Consider the following 19751-nt stretch of genomic DNA (forward strand, 5'->3'; position numbering starts at 1 on the left):
TATGTTAAGCAATGGAAAACTTTCAGAAATATGACCAAGAGATTACACAAAAGATTCATAACCCATTTCTACACTTCAATAGCTCACAAATCAAGATATTTAATGACTAAATCGATAGCTGTTAAATTTATACTAAGAATTGTAAAATGATAAAACCACTTTTAAGAGCTTTTTGGTGGTTTCTTATAAAGTCAAATATGCACTTACTTAAAGACAGAAGTTCTAAAACTAGTTATCTCCAGGGAAAACAAAACACATATACATTCAAAGACTAAACATAAGAATGTTTATATCAAGGGGCTGGAGCAATAGCACAGCAGGTAGGGCATTTGCCTTACACGTGGCCGACCCAGGTTCAATTCCCAGCATTCCATATGGTCCCCCACAACCGCCAGGAGTAATTCCTGAGTGCAGAGCCAGGAGTAACCCCTGTGCACTGCTGGGTGTGAGCAAATAAAAAAAAGAGAATGTTTATATCAATTTCACTTGTAATTTTCAAAGCCTGAATATTGTTAAGTGTCTACCAATGGATTAAATTCATAAATAAGTATGGTATATTCAAACAATTGAACATACTCAGCAATAAAAAAAGTAAACCACTGATACAGATGTTGGTGACTCTCAAGAACATGTCAAGTTCTTCTTTTAGAAGCCAGACGCAAAAGAGGAGATACCACATGATTCTGCTAACATGACTTTCTAGAAGTGAGGCAAAAGAAATTCTTGGTACAGAAATCAGAACTGTGATTGCCTAGGAATGGGTAGAAGATTTAACTGGAAAAGGGAACAAAGAAACTTTATAGGGGATAGAAATGTTCTTAATCTTATCAAGAGTAGTGATTTCATTGATGTGTTAAAACCATTAAATTGTACACTTAAAAAGATGCGTTGTATTGCTGATAAGTCAGACAACACTTGTTTTAAATGTTTTTTAAAAGCAAGACCTCTAACAATGCAAATAAAACAAAATAAAATAAAATCAACTCCAAGCATCAAAAATAAAGAAAATCGCTTTATTGTACAATCAAAAACAAAATGTAAAACAACTCTTCTTCATCTTGTTGTGATTCTGAAGTTTCTTTTGTTACACTGCCTATATGTATGTACTGTATTGTATACATGGAATAACAATAAACATTTTGTCATGACTAGTAGTTTGTATACTTGGCAAACTGCAGGAATGCTTAGGAATTTGCTGTGTTTCCAAACTGAATCATTTCCAAATATAGCCCTTTTTGCTTGTTCAGATAACTTTGCCCTCTTTTTTGGTAATATGCATGGTTGTTCCAAAGATGGTCCCTTTCTCTCTTTCCTTCCTTTTGTTGTTGTGATGTACAGGATTTGAATACTATTTGATTGCAGTGCTTGCAACTTTTGGTTTCAGTGTGCCAGAGCTTACACACTTGCTGTGACACCAGGGATCACAATAACAGTGCTGATAGAAGCCACTAGAAATCAGATTTTGTGATGTGGAACCTGTAAAGCAGGTAGGTGCTCTGCTACTGAGCCACATGCCTGGACCCCCAGTGGACAATTTTTTAAAAACCTTACAAGTGCCAATTTCAAGTAATACTGGAATAACTTCTTTCCTTAAATGTTTGTTTTTAATTGTTAAAATATAAGTAACTTGTATAATCATGTTTTCCCCACTTACATTAATTTCATAAAGTTTAGGGTTCAAACTTATAATGTCTCACAAAATTATAAGATCATATGACATTATACATATACATTTATATTAAAAGTTACATATGATCAGTGCAATATTTTCAAGGAAATACAGTCATATATTAAAGAAATCTTTAAAATAATCTTATGTCTTTTGACGTATTCCAGTTCTGAGAATTTATCTTAAAGAAGTAATTTTTAAAAAATCATTATATATACATATATATGAGCATGTTCAAACTGAAATGATCAAGATAGTCAATAACTGATGAACTTAGTAAATTATGGTATATAATGCAATAATTAATTATGTTTAGGAACAATTACCAAAGCTTTAAATGAAAAATCTAATAACATTTCATTAATAATAATTACAGATATGTAATACCTTTCTTGTGTATTTAAACAAAGAACACAAGGGGACATGGAAAAATTTGATATGTTAGATAATTATGGATTTTACTTTTTAAAAAATGTGGGCTTTGCACATAGATTTTAAAATCATTACAACATGAGCAGCACAGCATTTTAAGCATAGATAGGTATGTAGATAGATTCCATTTCCTCTTCTCAAACTGACCCTTTTACTTTTCTCATTGACCGAAATACCCACTACCCCTTTTCAGTCCAAAATTCCTGCTGATTCCACCTTGGCTCTATCAGTGCCACAGGGTCCTATTAAAGAGATTCTGAAGCGCCAGCTTCAGTGATTTACAGATTGGTTTGATCCAGCAAATCTATTGGCCCCAGGTTTCTCACATGTTTGAAAGAATTGCTGGAAAAATGTCAAGTTCTTCTAAATAAGTAAATAACAAGTAGGCACCAATGAGTTTACAACTTATCTCCCTTCATTGGTGAGAAAAATAGAAAGAGGTCAGCTAAATCTCTGGAAAAAGATAAGAAAACAGCCATGCAGACTTTCACAATTCAAGAGTGAGCTGTAAGCTCAGAGGAAAGGAAATCCAAAGGTCAGGATGGTTTGTTCCCTGAAGAAAGGACATGAACTGCCACAAATAAAACTGCTTAAGGCATTGTTATCACACAAAATGAATAACAAGCACAGAAATTTGGCCGCCTACTCTCATGAAAACCTGTTCTGCAGTACCTTGAGTCTTTGATTCCTGAAATTTTCTTGTAAAATAAGCAACCTTTTGGCTCTTAGCGTAGTTTATTCTTATTTTTCAATGTCCATGGTACCAAATAATTCCTTTACCTAGGGTTTATGTTTGTGCTTTGTCAGAAGAAAGAGTAGAAACAAGATTTTAGGGTTAGTTTTTCATTCTTCACTCTAAGATCTCCTGTCAAGAGTTTATTATCCCCTCATTCTTCCAGTTCATACTGGGAACATGACTTAGGTTGAACCAATAATCCTTGACAATAATTGTGGCCTGTGAACAGATGATCCCCCAAATTTATTCCTATCTTAGATGCAAATTTTTCTCTCTCAGGCCTGCTTTCCTCTCTACAAAGGACACTAATCTTTGCTTGTACCTGTCTAAGTGGGCTTCTGACTGCCCGCAGTCAATGGGAAATGCTGATGAGAGGTTGCAAGGTAAAAGGAAGGAGTGTCAGTGGACATTTTCAACCAGGTAAACTCAGTTTAAGGAAGAGATCAAACCTAGAAGACAAAGAACTAGAAAACAATGTCACTGAACTCCTTGCATTTGAAATCTAGACCTAAAATTGATATTATCCTATACTGGCCCAGAGAAATCACACACGAGGTTAGGCTCTTGCCTTGCATGCGGCTGACTCAGGTTCAGTCCTCAGTCCAGGATATGGTCCCACAAACACCAGAGTGACCCCTGGCCACAGAGCCAGGAGTAGGCCTGGAGCATAGACAAAGGAAGCCAAACTCTCCACGCCCCCAGGAAAAAAGATTTCTGACTAGTGCAAGTTTAAATCAACAAAATAACAGAATTCTTTCCCAGTAGTAGATTTTCAGGCTAGAAAGGAGATTGTGAATTTGCCTAATTCAGCCTCCACAATACATATGAGGAGCTTGCACCTTGATAGGACAGCCACTGCAGGGGAATTTGGAAATTCTTGTTGCTATACCTCAAGAATACTAAAATAAGTATAATGAATACTGAAATCATCGAGGGAACACACAGTTCCACCCTCAGGCTAATTTTTTTGACATTTTAAGTGGCCCCAAATTCAGACTTATTTTTTATCTGAATATAAAATTTAAGAATTCAGAATATCTTCTTTTTCCAGCGACCAGGCTCTATCTACAAACAGTACTACAACATCGCTAAAATTACTGGGAACTGCTGAACTTTATCTTCTTGTCTTTACTTTATACATTGTCCTGTAGGGCTTTAATTAAACTACATATGAAACAAGACTCTTGGCTTGCCTCGAAATCCATCAGTCACAAAACACATGTTCTCTAAAAAAACCATGTTCTTTAGGGTGTGGTGAGAACGGTAAGCCACATTCACATGACAACTGTTAGTCTTTAGTTCAGTACAATCAAAGCAGCTGCCTAGTTTATGACAAAACAGAGAACAGAACAATCCAAAATTATCTCCAAATCCAGAAGGTGTATATCCTTGTGCAGGAGCCATGCTAATCTTCTCTGTATCGTTCCAATTTTAGTATATGTGCTGCCGAAGCGAGCACCAGAAGGTGTATATCCTACCCCAGGGGAAAATATCCTTTTTCCAGTTTAGGAAGCCATTTATAATCCAAGTATTTGAAATTCCATGAGCAGTGAAATCTCTTTTAAAAACATTTTTAGATTTTTTTTTAGTTGAATAAAGTGAGATACAAAGTTACAAAGTTGTTCATGATTGGATTTCAGTCATATAATGTTCTAACACCCATCCCTTCACCAGTGTACATATCCCACCACCAATGTCCCTAGTTTCCCTACCCCCGCAGTCTGCCTCTATGGCAGGTACCTCTCTTTCTCTTTCTCTCTTTCTCTCTCTCTCTATGTATATATATATATATATATATATATATATATATATATATATATCTTTGTCTCTGTCTCTGTATCTGTGCTGTGTCTCTGTCTCTGTCTCTGTCTTTGACTCTCTCTCCCCCCACTTTGAGTATCATGGTTTACAACACAGATACTGAAAGGTTATCAGGTATATTCGTTTACCTACTTTCAACACTCAGTCCCTGTCCAAAATGAACAGTGATATCTTTTAAAAAGCAAGAGGCAAGATTGAGACTAACCTTACTTTTTAAGTTTTAATGTCATTTCATTAATACAGGACAGGTATTAAGTGAACTAGAAGAAAATATTCAGAGGTAAAACCAGCTCATTTCTTGGTGCTTTTTTGAATTGTTCCTTTGTGCTTTCCTGACTCATTTCTTTTTTGCTTTATTAACTGTTTCTGTTGATATCTACTGACCATTTCTTATACAATCATTCATAAAATATTTATTTCTGGTTTTTGTTTGCTTCTTTTGTTTGCTTGCTTTTGAATCACACCTGGCAATGCTGAGGGGATTACTCCTGTCCTTTCTTTGCATCTTTTTTGAAATTGCAAAAGAATTTTCAGTGGGTGCCATGTAAATTGATATGATATAGGGAATAACAATTACATTGAATTATCTTGAGTGCAGGGTGAAATTATTCTCTTTTACATAATAACTGACTGAATAATAGAACATTTGCCATATCAATGTTCCTGATGATAATAAATATCATGTTTACCTGATATTTAGCATGAGAAAAGTATCTTAAAGGAGATTTTCTAGGAGGACTTGGTAATAGAAGAAATAGGAAAACAAAATTCATATACATTTACTAATAAAAAAATCACAAGAGATGGATAGGTTTACTATCTAGGTGCTTGGTTTTTCTGAGAAACTTCCAGTAGTTATTGTTTCTTCAAAATCTTCAGATGGCTCCAGCAGTGTAAATCGTTCATTTAGGACTGGAAATGACTTGAGCATGTTATACATTCGTACACGCAACTTTAGTGGGGTCAAGGAGGGTGGCCGCAAATTCTTAGAAGATGATGACAGCGACTGCAGCGCTTCGGAAAATTTATTCTGGAAGACTTTTGTTTTGACAGTGTAGAGGATAAAAATTTGTACTCCCTGGCAGATAAAATAGAAAGTTTAATGGTAGATAAGTGTTGCGATACAGAACAAAGAAAGTTTATTTTACCTTGCTCCACGTTTTTTTTTTTAGTTTAGACAACTTCCAACTTGAATATACTTGTCTCTAGTTCCTCTGCATTTTTTTGTCTATAAAGTAATACTCCTATTTATAGTGGTACATATGAGTAGCTATAGTATTAGAAGGCCTGGGTTCAGTGTGTTCTTGAAATAGAAACACAGACTAGCCAAAAATGGGATATAATTGAGAGCCCAGAAATTAACTTATACATATACGTTTTTTGTTTGTTTGCTTGTTTATTTGTTTGTTGCTTTTGGGGTTACACCCAGGGATGCACAGGGGTTACTCCTGGCTCTGCACTCAGGAATTACTCCTGGCGGTGTTCAGGGGACCATAAGGGATGCTGGGATTCGAACCCGGGTCAGCTAGGTGCAAGGCAAACACCCTACCCACTGTGCTATTGCTCCAGCCCCAACCTATACATATCTGGACAGTTAATTCATCACAATGAAACCAAGAATATACAATAAAAAAAGACAAAATTTCTTTAACAAGTGGTGTTAGTAAAACTAGAAAGCCAGTTGTAGAAAGATGAAACAGGATCACTATGAATATCAGATCAATGACTAATTCTAAATGGATTGGACACTCAGAGGTAAGAACACAAACCCCTTAGAAGAGAACATAGGCTCATGACATCAATCTGAGAAATGTCTTTGGAGAGATGGAGTGATAGTGCAGTGGGTATAGGGTGTTTGCTTTGCATGCAGCTGGCCCAGGTTTGATCCTGGCATCCCATATAGTCCCCTGCTAGGGATAACTCCTGAGTACAGAGCCAGGAGTAACACCAGAACATGCCTAGTGTGGCTCCAAAAGCCAAAAAGAAAAAAGAAAACAATAAAAAAAAATAAATATCTTTGGAGACACAAACACACAAAGCAAAAGTAAAAAAAAAACAATGGAACTATATCAAACTAAAAGGTATTTGCATAGCGAAAGACTCTACCATCAGAATGAAAAGATATTCTGAATACAAAAAGATGTTTATGTATCATACATGGAGCATGAAATTAATATTTAAGATCTATAAAGAATTCATAAAACTTTAAAAAAAACTGCCAGCCCAATTGAAACGTGTGTAAAAAACGTGAATAAACACTTTCAAAGACATGAATAAAAGTCAGTGAATACATAAAAAAATGTTTATAAAAACTCATTATTAGTCATATGCAAATCAAAACCACAATGACATATCTCACACTTAAGAGATTTGTCTATGTTGAAAAAGAAGAAACAAATGTTGGCAAGAATGTGGAAGAGTCAACTCTGACTTTGATAGTTGGAAATGATTGCTGTGGACAAGAACTGAGTGCTGAAAGGAGGTAAAGAGACAGACAAGATTAGCTTTCAGTACTTGTATTGCAAAACATAATGCCCAAAAGGAGAGGGGGAGGGGAAGGGAGAGAGGGAGATAGAGAGAGAGAGAGAGAGAGAGAGAGAGAGAGAGAGCAAGAGAGAGAGAAAGGAAGGAAGGAAGGAAGGAAGGAAGGAAGGAAGGAAGGAAGGAAGGAAGGAAGGAAGGAAGGAAGGAAGGAAGGAAGGAAGGAAGGGAGGGAGGGAGGGAGGGAGGGAGGGAGGAAGGGATGAAGGGAGGGAGGGAGGGAGGGAGGAAAGGAGGGAGGGAGGAAGGGAGGGAGGGAGGAAGGAAGGAAGGAAGGAAGGAAGGAAGGAAGGAAGGAAGGAAGGAAGGAAGGAAGGAAGGAAGGGAGGGAGGCAGGGAGGGAGGGAGGGAGGGAGGGAGGGAGGGAGGAAGGAAGGAAGGAAGGAAGGAAGGAAGGAAGGAAGGAAGGAAGGAAGGAAGGAAGGAAGGAAGGAAGGAAGGAAGGAAGGAAGAGAGAGAGAAAGAGAGAGAAAGCTCCCATATGGTCCCCCGAGCACCGCCAGGAGTAATTCCTGAGTGCATGAGCCAGCAGTAACCCCTGTGCTTCGCTGGGTGTGACCCAAAAAGCAAAAAAAAAAAAAAAAAAATCAGTCATGAAAGCTAATAATTGAATGCATCTGTGACAAAACCTGAGGAGTATTGTGTTTAATGAAATATAGAAAAATGCTATGTGACATATATAACTATATAGCATCAATTATGTGATAATATTTTAGGTCAATTTTATAGGAACAAATAGAATGTTGAATGTCAGGCCTAGAAGGAGGGGAAATGGGGTATTATAGGCTTTGAAAAAGGAAAACTGCAGTAATAAAATTTAAAATGCATTTGTGAAGAAATCAGGTTGGGGACTGGAGCAAGAATACAGTGGGCAGGGCCTTGCACACAGCTGACCCAGGTTCAAATCCCACTTTCTGCCCGCCCTACCGCCCTCCATGATATATGGTCCCCCCAAGCCCTGTCAGAAGTGATCCCTAAATGCAGAGCAGGAGTGAGCCCTGAGCACCACCAGAGCCCCAAAATCAAGCAGAAAAAAAAAAAAGGATTCAGGTTGAAGGTGGGAGGGAACCTGGCATCAGTGATGAAGGTGTGTTACACAGGGTGGAGGACAGGACTGCACATGGGAACATTGTGTGCCTGAAACCCTACTGCAAACAACTTTGTAAATCACAATGTCTAAATAAAAATTAAGAACAAAACCTAATTTTTCATTACCAGGAATTCTGGGGATCTAATGAATTGCATTTTACTTGATAATAAGATAATGTGAACTTGAAAACTGCTGAGTAGTTTGGTTATGCTTTCTCATTGCAAAAAAAAATGCTATGAGGTGATGGATGTGTTAATTATTTTTATCTTAGTAATAATTCCTCACATGTAGCACTGTAGCATGTAGCACTGTCGTCCCATTGTTCATCGATTTGCTTGAACGGGCACCAGTAATGTCTCCATTGTGAGACTTGTTGTTACTGTTTTTGGCATATCGAATATGACGTGGGGAGCTTGCCAGGCTCTGCCCTGCGGGGAGGATACTCTCGGTAGCCTGCTGGACTCTCCGAGAGGGACAGAGGAATCGAACCCAGGTCAGCCGTGTGCAAGGCAAACGCCCTACCTACTGTGCTATCACTCCAGTCCACATGTGTATTCATACATATTTAGCCTTACATTGTATGTTTTAATTGTTTGTCAATGATTCCTAGTCCTCAATAAAATGTTTTAAAGATAAGATAAAATATAGAATTTAAAAGAGATGCAGAAAACACATAGCCCACACAAAGAGCCCCAGCAATTATTATAACATTGTAACATTACTGCTCCCAGAGTGGGAGAATATTCCCAGGGCTGCTGTGGAAATGATTCATGATGGAGTGGGAGTCTCAGACGCTGTGGGAAGGGGACTACATTTTCTGTTTGCTTAAAAATGGTAGATTTACTGGGCTGGAGCGATAGCATAGCGGTAGGGCATTTGCCTAGCACGTGACCGACCCTGGTTCGATTCCCAGCATCCCACATGGTCCCCCGAGCACTGCCAGGGGTAATTCCTGAGTGCAGAGCCAGGAGTAACCCCTGTGCATAACCGGGTGTGACCCCAAAAGCAAAAAAAAAAAAAAAGGTAGATTTACAGAATTATAATGGCAAATTTCTGTTTTTAAAAAGAGGGGAGTAGACCAATGAAGTTTGAAAACCTACAACCTCCATCATTATGGGGAGCTGCACATCTAGTGCATGAGTAAAAAAATGCAAGATGTTTCCCATGCTGCTTAACAAAATCATGTCTGCTCAGGTGGAGACTCTAATGCAACCCAACCCTCATGGGATTATACTCCAGGAACCCCAGTACCAGAAAAGATACTGTATATATTTCATAAAGCTTTCCTTCCTCCTCTCTAGAATGCTTTAAAAACAGAGTTAGGGATGCAAAAAGTAGGTAAAGCATTTGCTGGTATGAGGCTGACCCAGATTGAATTCTTAGAACCACAAATGGTCAGGAATTATCTCCTGATCACAGAGCCAGAAGTAAGTGCTGAACACAATAAGTAAAACCCAAAATGGAAAAGAAAATCTCAAATACATCTGAGCTGTGACCTTCAGGAAATTTTTAAAGGAAAAAATTGGGGGCTGGGGTGACATCTCTACCACTGAAGTCTGAAAGTACCTGCGTAGTGTTGAAGAGGCAGAAGAAGTAGCTGAGGACGATCCTGGTGTCATCATTATCAATGAGCATTAAGTATGCCAAAATCCAGGTAATTCCAAAAATGACTGCAACAGATAAAGTACTAAGAATCTTCTTAATAGATGAAATCTTTCTTGTGCTAAGAAATAAAAATAAACAGGAAAATGGCTCATTTAGGTTATATTAACATTATTATTGCCCTCCTATTTCAATTTCATATTCTGAGCTATGCTGCCTTTACAGACTGTTTATGTAATAATAGTATTCCTCAGGTGAAAAAATAATATAGACCAGCGGGTAGGGCGTTCGCCTTGCACGCAGCCAGCCTGGGTTTGATTCCCAGCATCCCATATGGTCCCCTGAGCACCGCCAGAAGTAATACCTAAGTGCAGAGCCAGGAGTATCCCTTGAGCATCTTTGGGTGTAACCCAAAAAAGGAACAAAAAAATAAAAGAATATAGTCTATCTGTGGGATGTGCGTACTCAATGGTGCCAGATACTTCAACATTTACAAGATAAAATACAAGATATTTCAAGTCAAATACAATTTTATAAATAAACCTCTCTGGCTTTTTATTTAATTTAATTTAATTTATTTTATTTTATTTTTGGGTCACACCCAGCGTTGCTCAGGGGTTACTCTTGGCTCTGCATTTAGGAATTACTCCTGGCAGTGCTTGGGGGACCATAAGGGATGCCAGGGATTGAACTCAGGTCTGCTGTATGCAAGGCAAACGCCTTACCCGCTTTGCTATTACTCCGGCCCCAAGTCAAATACAATTTTAAATGTCCTCTTCAATTTCTATATACTTGCAACCAACCTGAAATATGTGAACACATTCTGTGACTCAAGTTGCACATGAAAAATATAGCCTACGGCTACTAATATGTAAATTAAAATATAGCTACCCTGCACCTCCTCACATACTTTCATTTCTTTAATTACTTAAATCTTCTTTAAATTTGATATTGGAGGAGGAAATCATTTTTTTAAAGTCTTTGTTAAGATGTGAGTGTGCAGTGCCAGGGAACAAACTCAGGACCTAACACCTATAAGGCATGTGCCCTACCTCTAAGCTATGCCCCTTGCTCCAGGATTATTTCTTATATGGGCTCATGTAGTACCAAAGTGTGTTGTGTTATGCAATGTGGTAGGCACACCTAACAGTACTGATATTGAAAGGTAAGAAGAAGAGTCACTTTCAGACACAAAATTAAGAGAAAAATCTATCTGCAAATTACATCTCTGTCATTGTCCCAGCATCTGAAGACTCTCTGAGAACTATGAAGGTATTATGTTGCATACAAGGTCAATGAATCATGCCTGCAGCTTCTCACTGGTTGGGAACCTTACCTCGTCAGTTTATGATTATCTTTCCACAGCACTTTAACAGTGATGATAATAAATATAGCAATGTTGCTGATAAGGATAATGGTAACAGGTATGACAAATGACCACAACAGTGGACTATTTTTTAGATCCTCTTCTGAGGTTGCCAGCCAGCAGCTGTGGAGAGAAAATGTACTGTTTTCAACAGACTAGAAGAGGTACACATTTTGTTCTCTAAGCCATTAGTGCTACTGACGTTCACCCCTCTGAAAAATCTACTGAAAGTCAGGATCCCTTTGCGTCCTCTGTTTATGACTTTCAAATATTCAGTTACCAGAAAACATGAAATGTGTTGGTGCTGACATATTTCTATGAAACAGTATGAGTTTTTGGATCAGGGAGTTCTTGTCTTAAATGTCACTCTTGCTGACACAAAATGATCCCTCTCATACACAAGATATAAAGAAACATAGATGGAAATAACAAATGCCCCAAGCCAATAGAAACAAAGAATCTGAGGACTGGTCTTCAACAGGAAGCTTGATACTTTGGGAGTTAGGAGCCACGGATAGGGCATGAAAGACAACACTATGACACTGGTGGTGGGAAGTGGTCACTCTGGAGAAGGGGGTGATAAAGGGTGGCAAAGTGCTAAGCATGAAACCTTACGGAGTAATACTAATGTAAAGCACAGCATGTGAAATTTATATTGAAAGTGCCTGTCACAGAAGCATGCTGGAGAGGGTGAGGGGAATTGAAGTCATGGGTGGAGGGCAGTGGACACTGGTAAAGAGAGTAGTGCTGGATTTGGAAAAAACCCGAGTGCCCGAGAACAGATGACTGGTTAAAGAAACTTTGGTAAATCTACACAATGGAATACTATGCAGCTGTCAGAAAAGATGAAATCATGAACTTTGCATATAAGTGGATCAATATGGAAAGTATCATGCTAAGTGAAATGAGTCATAAAGAGAGAGACACACATAGAAGAATTGCACTCATCTGTGGAATATAAAACAACAGAACAGAAGACTAACACCCAAGAATAGTAGAAATAAGTACCAGGTTTGCTCCATGGTTTGGAAGCCAGCCTTACATGCTAGGGACTCGGGATGGGAGAGGAATGCTGAAAACAGACTATAGATTGAACACGATGGCCACCCAATACCTCCATTGCAAACCACAACACCCAAAAGGAGAGAGAGAACAAAAGTGAATGCCCTGCCACAGAGGCATGATGGCGTGGGGGGAATGGGATGGAGGAGTGGGAGGAATGCTGGGGTCATCGGTGGAGGAGAACAGACACTGATGGAGGGAAGGGTACTTGAGCATTGTATGACTGAAACACAAACATGAAAATACATAAATCTGTATCTGTACCCTCACGGTGATTCATTAATTAAAAGAAATTGTTTTAAAAAAGAGAGTAGTGCTGGAACATTGTATGCCTGAAAACCAAACATGAATAACTTTGTAATTCACGGTGACAAAAAATATTTTTAAGTTGCTTTCTATAACTTTTATGAGTATCTGATTTTAGATATAGTTATATTTTAGTTTTAATGTATAGTACATCCAGATGGCTTCAAACTTAAAAACTATAAAAAATTATAGAGAGACAAAATCCATTCTTAGTCACCTAGTTTCCAAAGGTGCACCTTTTCCATTCTTCTAGATTTCAGTTACAAATGTGGTTATGAATCTACCAGTAAATATACAGCTTTCCTGATTTTTAAACAAATTCCATATTCTTTTCCTCAATATTTTTATAGCTTCATGTTATTTTGTTCTTTTCTTATTCTATAAATTATTTAAACAGTTTCTTGACAGGCACTTTTAAAACCTGCATGTTTGGGCTGTAGTGCAGTGGGTCAGGAGTTTACCTTGCATGTATTTAATCTAGGTTTGATCCCTGACACCCCTTATATCCCCATGAACCCTTCTAGAAGTGATTCCTGAGCACAGAGCCAGAAGTATGTGCTAAGCATCACTGGTGTGGTCCCAAAATAAAATACTAAAACCCATATGTTTGGAAAATAGCTGAGAAGTTAATGTATCCAATTTGGATTTTGCCATTCATTATTTTATTTTGGTAATTTTTTTTTCATCTGTTAGATATAGTAATGAAGTCTTGGTACTACTATAAGAATAGAGTCATTCAGGGGCTGGAGCAATAGCACAGCGGGTAGGGCATTTGCCTTGCACGCGGTTGACCCAGGTTCGATTCCCAGCACCCCATATGGTCCCCTGAGCACCACCAGGGGTAATTCCTGAGTGCAGAGCCAGGAGTAACCCCTGGGCATCGCCGGGTGTGACCCAAAAAGCAAAAAAAAAAAAGTCATTGATAAATAGTTTTTACAAGGAACCTGTTATTTTCTAGGTTCTTCTAGATACTGGTAGTGAACAAAAAAGTCAAAAAAACTTCTTTAGCAAAAAGACATTGATAAAACTAACCCCCCTAATATATACACTGATATTTGATGGTGACGTGTTTTGAGAAAAATCAATCAAGTAATTTAGGGTAACTTATGAAGTATATGTATTTTAATGCATATATGTACATGGTGGTGCATGAAATAATAATTAATTTAAAGAGATAGCAAAACTTTTATGGAAAGAATACATAAGAGAAGCTCTAAGGTAGATAAAGGTTTTCAAGGCAGAGGAACTGCAAGTTTCCTGGGTTAAAATCTCAAGGAACAATAAAGACAATAGCATGGTTTAAAAGAATAAGGGACCAGAGTTGTAGTACAGCAGGTAGGAGGTTTGCTTTGTGTGCAACAGATTCAAGTTCAATTCCCCGGCACCACATATAGTCCTCTGAGCCCCTCAAGGAGTGATCGCTGAGTGAAGAGCCAGAAGTAAATCCTCAGCATAGCCAGGAGTGTCAAAGAAAAAAAAAAAGAAGACGAGTAACTAAAAAGAAGAAGAGGGACTGGAGCAATAGCACAGCAGGTAGGGCGTTTGCCTTGCACGCGGCCGACCCAGGTTCGATTCCCAGCATCCCATATGGTCCCCCGAGCACCACCAGGAGTAATTCCTGAGTGCAGAGCCAGGAGGAACCCCTGTGCATCGCCGGGTGTGACCAAAAAATTAAAAAAGTAAAAAGAAGAAGAGTAAGTAAAGGGGATTAATGAAAAGATGAAATATGTTAGAGCTTAACTGGATGGCTGCATAAAGTCCTGGTAAAAAGGGGCAGGGATGTGATCTATCTTATATAACTTTTAAAGGAATCGCTCTAACCAGATGCAGTGAAAAGAGAAGAGCATGTGCAAAAGGGGGAAATTAGCTAAGAGTCTATTGTATCTAGAAGGCTTGACTAAGAAGAGATTCAGAAACAGTCTTGGCTTGCTCTTCACACCTGTGTTCTCCCTTGAACACATATCTCACTTGCTTATCTTTAAATATCTTTGCTTGCTTCCTTCCACTCTGGAGAAGCCCGCATTCTCTTTTGAACACATATTCCTCTCTCTCCCCTCACATCTTTCTAGTGAGTTTTGTTCAATAAAAAAAACCATCTTGCTTAAGGGCTAGAGAGATAGGTGTGTGTGTGTGTGGTGGGGTGGAAGAGGAGGGTTACTGGGAAGAGGGGAGGGTGCTTGCCTTGCACATGGCCAATCCCAGTTAGATCCCTAGCATCTCATATGGTACCCCAAACCCACCAGAGTAAACCCTGAGCACTGCCAAATGTGGCGCAAAACACACACACAAAAAAAAAAAAAACACCCCAAACTTATCTTGCTTTACTTAAAAACAAAATTGAAACATATTATTCAGGATATATTTATAGGCAAAGTAAAAGGATTGACTGGTTTATTGGACGTGAGTTTCACAAAAGTTAAAGATGACACCAAAAATCTTTGAGGTACTTGTTACCTAGAAGAATGAAATGGAGAATACAATGGTAAGAGGAAGCTCAGAATATAGAATATAGTATCCTGTGAGGTAACCGAGTAGCACATTGGGAGCAGACATCTGGGCATTAACAAAATAGTGTGTGGAGCCGTGGATAATTTTAGTATTTAATTATAGAATGCTTTCTTTTTCCTTTAGGAAAAAACACCATGAGCATGCATGCAAACATTTTCTAATTCTTTTATACTGGAATCTTGTAATAAGTTAGATTTCCAATATAAAAAACCTATATAGAAAGTGGGATGGTGTTCATGAATCAGGAAGGAGCTACAAATGAAACTTGTTAATAGAATAGGCCCTTCCTAACTAAACTTAGTAAGGGAGCAAATTTGTCTTCAGGACTTCTGGTTTCTCTTTTTCTTTTATTTTTAATTAAAATATCCATCTTTCAGTTATCTATACAGAAGAAAAGCAGGACATTTGGCAAAAAGTTTAATAAAATTCTAATGAGTGAGAAGTATATTTAAAGTAGATTTAAATCTCAAAAAAACTCCTTAACAGATATTTTGAGAAGCTTTGGAAGTAGGACTTTCAAATTTCCAGAAGCAAGAGGCCATCAAAGTTATAAATGTAGAAGGCTGCCTAGAGAAATAAAGTGTGATGAGGTGTGGGGAGGGCAGGAAATCCTAGAGAAAGAAAAGAAACTATTCAAATTCTCCCAGAAGAAGACATACTTGAAGGGTTAGAGCAATAGTACAGCAGGCAGAGCTCTTCCTTGCCTTGCACACTAACAGAAATGGAGAATATAATTTCTAATTTTTTGATCCACATTTGATCCCTGGGATCACTATGGCAATGCAAGTGCCTAGTCCACTGTACTATCTCTCCTTCCCTCATATGACATTTGTAAAGTGAGACATACCTTGTGGCACTTGGACTCACACATCATCATGAGTAGTAACACTCATATAAAAAAAATTGAAATTTAAAAAAGTACACATTCATGGAGCCAGAGTGATTGTACACAGTGAGTAGGGTGCTTGCCTTGCATACAGCCAATTTGGGTTTCATCCTGGTCACCCCTTATGGTCCCCTGAGCCCCACAAGTAGTGATCGCTGAGCACAGAGACAGGCGTAAGCCACACCTGAGCACAACCAGGTGTTACCTCAAAAACAAACAGAAATATATAAACTCACATTTCCTCTTGCCGATATTTTGACACCCAAGATGGATTATGCAGAGCATAAATAATTCCAATTGTCATAGCCACTACTACAGCTGGGACTCCTATGTTACAGAGACACAAAATAAACACTTTACTCAAGACAAGGATTGATTATGAAACAATATGAATGAATTATACATTTCTTCCTTTTCTGGATATATGTTTATTTCTACAACAGACAATATTCCAAATGATGATACAGAACAACAAAAGACAACATCCATCTGTGTTTATCTCTGTCTTTCAGTGCTGCTTCTCCATGTCATCCTATACTCTATCTGATTTCTTAGTAACTGGCCAAATTTTCATTCTAAATGGCCTAATATTTTTTCACTTGAATGAACTAAATTTTAGATATCACTAAAAGAATTCTCTTCTGCTGGAATAAAAAAAATTTCAAATATTTCTCTTAGAGTCATTGTGTCTTCCTGAAAATATGCCTTTGAAGTAGCTGGAAAGTTTATTATTAATGGTAAATAATAAATCAGTATTCTTCAACAATTTTTACACCTGAGGACCAGCACCTGTCTATCTACCAGTTCACAGACTAGCAATTATAACTACTGTGGTAAAACTCTAGTTTTCAACCTTTCTACCTCTGCAGATTGGTACCCATCTGTGGATCAGCCATTGAAAACTATTGATCTAAATCCTCCAAAAATAAAATACTAAGGGAAATTAACACCTTAAAGTTAGTTAAAACGTTTGTACTATAGCTGCCTCAACCAAATCTGCCTCTTTCACATAGCATGAGACAATAGGTGAAAGGCACTCAATGATCATAGATTTTCTATCACTCCTACCTGAAGATCTTATACTATGTAGGCATTTGCTTAAGTTAAATGATTTCAACAACACTGACTTTCTGAGTAAGTGGAGAAGCACTTACCCCATCCAATTAAAGAGATGTAAAGAATGAAATGTTGAGGAAGAGGCTTCATGGTCCTAAGGAGAAGGAAGTAGAGTTGCGCGGCACTGAGCCCATTCCACATAAAGGTCACTAATAAAAAGTAGTGCAGCAAGGCGGCAATCGCAGTGCACGTGGGATTAGGGGGGGGATCATCAATCCCTTTGGAGGGCACTTTATTTTCCCTCATCAGAGAACGACTGTTGTCATCATTAGTTGGCTTTAAACTCTTATTGGAGTTTTCAATTCCGAACACAAAGAGGAGGTTGAAAATCAACATAGATGTGCAGAGACTGACCAATACCCAGGTGACGGAGGTTTTTCTGCCTTTCCTGAAAACAAATTAGTAAATATAATTAAACGGATATATATATATAAAACAATTAAGAAATTATTTGCATTGAAATTGTGAACGAGCAAATATTATAACCCAAAATAAATCCAGTTAAGCGGGCCAGCTAGTAAATCTACCTGCCCAAGCACACCAGAAAGACATAATCTCTTTGTGTTTCATTTTCACATGGAAGGGTTAGAGAAAATAGATACATCCTTTCCTGAAACTGTTCTAAAAAATAAACCAATAGCTATTCTACAGGGAATAGAGAGACAGTACAGTGGGTAGCATGCTAGGGCTTGCCTTGCATGCAGACAACCTAGATTAGAACTCCAAAATCTCCTGAGCACAGAGTGAGGAGTAAACCCAGAGCCCAGTCAACTGTAGCCCCCAAGCACACACAAAAACAGTCTTTAAAAAAAGCCATTTTACTGAGATAGCTCTCAGTGAACTCTACCTCTAGAATTTACTCTGGAATTCACTTCCTAGGACTTGTCTGTATTTTGATTTAACCAACAGAAAGCCTGACAAGCAGAGCCAACTTACTCATAAGACTCAAATCATTCAATAACTCATAACAGTCTTTTACCACTTAAGAACTAGAAGAAAAAATAAACCTTTAAGCTAGGGGCTGGAGCAATAGCACAGAGGGCAGGGCATTTGCCTTGCATGCGGCCGACCCGGGTTCGATTCCCAGCATCCCATATGGTCCTCTGAGTACCACCAGGAGTAATTCCTGAGTGTAGAGGCAGGAGTAACCCCTGTGCATTGCCGGGTGTGACCCAAAAAGCAAAAATAAATAAATAAACTAAAAAATTAGCAAATATTAATACATTCATCTTTTAGGTATTAATACTTTGTTAACTGCATGTTGAAATTGTAATGCAGATTAAATAAAATTAGATAAATTACATTAAATAAAATATGTTGTTAAATATATATATATGTTGAAGCCAGAGAGATATTAGGAAGGCTCAGACCTATAGCTTTCATGTAGCAGACCCCACTTGAGTCTTCAGCACCACACCATCCCCCAAGCATTGCTGGGTATAGTCTTGAAGGCCCTTCAAGCACCACTGTGGGGATCTGGATAATCCCTGACATCAGAGGGCCAAGCAGCACTGCATCCTGGGGCCCACACACTGAACTGCTGACCCTTTTTGATCAAGAAACCTTCTGGGAACCCCTAAGCCCCATAAGCACATTTGGAAGGTTCCTTCCCCCGCAATTTTCCTTACTATGTTTATCTTCTTACTAATGCTATTTAAAAATATACACTAATCTTTTTTAAAAAATTTAGTTGAAGAGGGGTGGTGCCACAGAGGCAAAAGTATGGTTTTATACAAAGAAATTAGGGATGCAGTTACCAAAACTCTTATCCATGCGGCCAAATTGCCTGTTAAAGTGTTGTGATTGTGAAAATACATGTAAAGGGATATCAGTAAGAATTATTTTCTTTCACATGACAGATAACAGACTTGTAGTCATTGGGCATGAAACTTTCCTTCAAGTCACCAATCTCAATATGTAAGGAAATATTTATCTTTGGATATATTTGTATAATGCCTGTCTTCCCTGCTGAGAATGTAAATACTTTAAAAGATGTGAGCTTACCTGTCCTGTCATGGTTTTTAATTCAGTCCTCACATAGCATTTGGTCTATGGTAACTACCTTATAAAATTTTCAGTGAATGACCAGGAGAGTCATTAAGTGTAAAAAATAAAGAGAGGAGGGGCCAGAGAGATTGTACAGCACTTAAAGAGCTTGCCATGCATACAGCTGACCTAGGTTTGATCACTGGGAATCCATATGGTCCCACAAAGCCAACCAGGAGTGATCTCTGAATGCAGAGGCATGGTGTAATGCCAGAGAAATGCCAGGGGTAGTCCTCATAAAGCAAAAATTTTAAAAAGAAGAAAAAGAATTTTAAAAAAGATGAAGAAGTAGAATCCCAGCTCTTTGAACAAATGACTGATTCTAAGAAAGGAACAGAGAATGTGAAAAAAAAGAAGTGTTGATAGGGACGTGGCAAAACAACTTAAGTGCATCCCCCCTGTTTGCATTGGAGAGAGAGACAACATTTCTGTTTAAAGGACTGTGACTAAAGATAGAATGATAAGTAATATAATAAATATTTTCCACCATCATTGTAGTAACTGATGCCAGTTGGGATCATTGGTGACTACCAAAACTACTGAGTAGAGTGGGGAAACAAGTATAATACA

General features: G+C 38.1%; 1 protein-coding gene and 1 non-coding gene across 2 annotated transcripts in view; both read right to left on the reverse strand.

Annotated features, from left to right (window-relative positions):
- Positions 1–4192: 4192 nt before the first annotated feature.
- LOC129402839 (U6 spliceosomal RNA) lies at positions 4193–4296 on the reverse strand. Its single transcript, XR_008628878.1, has one exon. It is a non-coding gene; the product is annotated as a U6 spliceosomal RNA (small nuclear RNA).
- A 1182-nt stretch (positions 4297–5478) lies between these two features.
- The window catches only part of ADGRG7 (adhesion G protein-coupled receptor G7), a 57919-nt gene continuing 43646 nt past the window's right edge, over positions 5479–19751 (reverse strand). The window contains exons 13-17 of the mRNA XM_004606820.2: positions 17174–17523; positions 16256–16346; positions 11228–11380; positions 9856–10012; positions 5479–5736 (exon numbers count right to left, since the gene is read on the reverse strand). Coding sequence (XP_004606877.2) covers positions 5479–5736; positions 9856–10012; positions 11228–11380; positions 16256–16346; positions 17174–17523 — 1009 coding nt within the window. The remainder of the gene's footprint in view (positions 5737–9855; positions 10013–11227; positions 11381–16255; positions 16347–17173; positions 17524–19751) is intronic.

The sequence above is a fragment of the Sorex araneus genome, chromosome 2, assembly GCF_027595985.1.
Source record: "Sorex araneus isolate mSorAra2 chromosome 2, mSorAra2.pri, whole genome shotgun sequence".
Taxonomy (NCBI): Eukaryota; Metazoa; Chordata; class Mammalia; order Eulipotyphla; family Soricidae; genus Sorex; species Sorex araneus.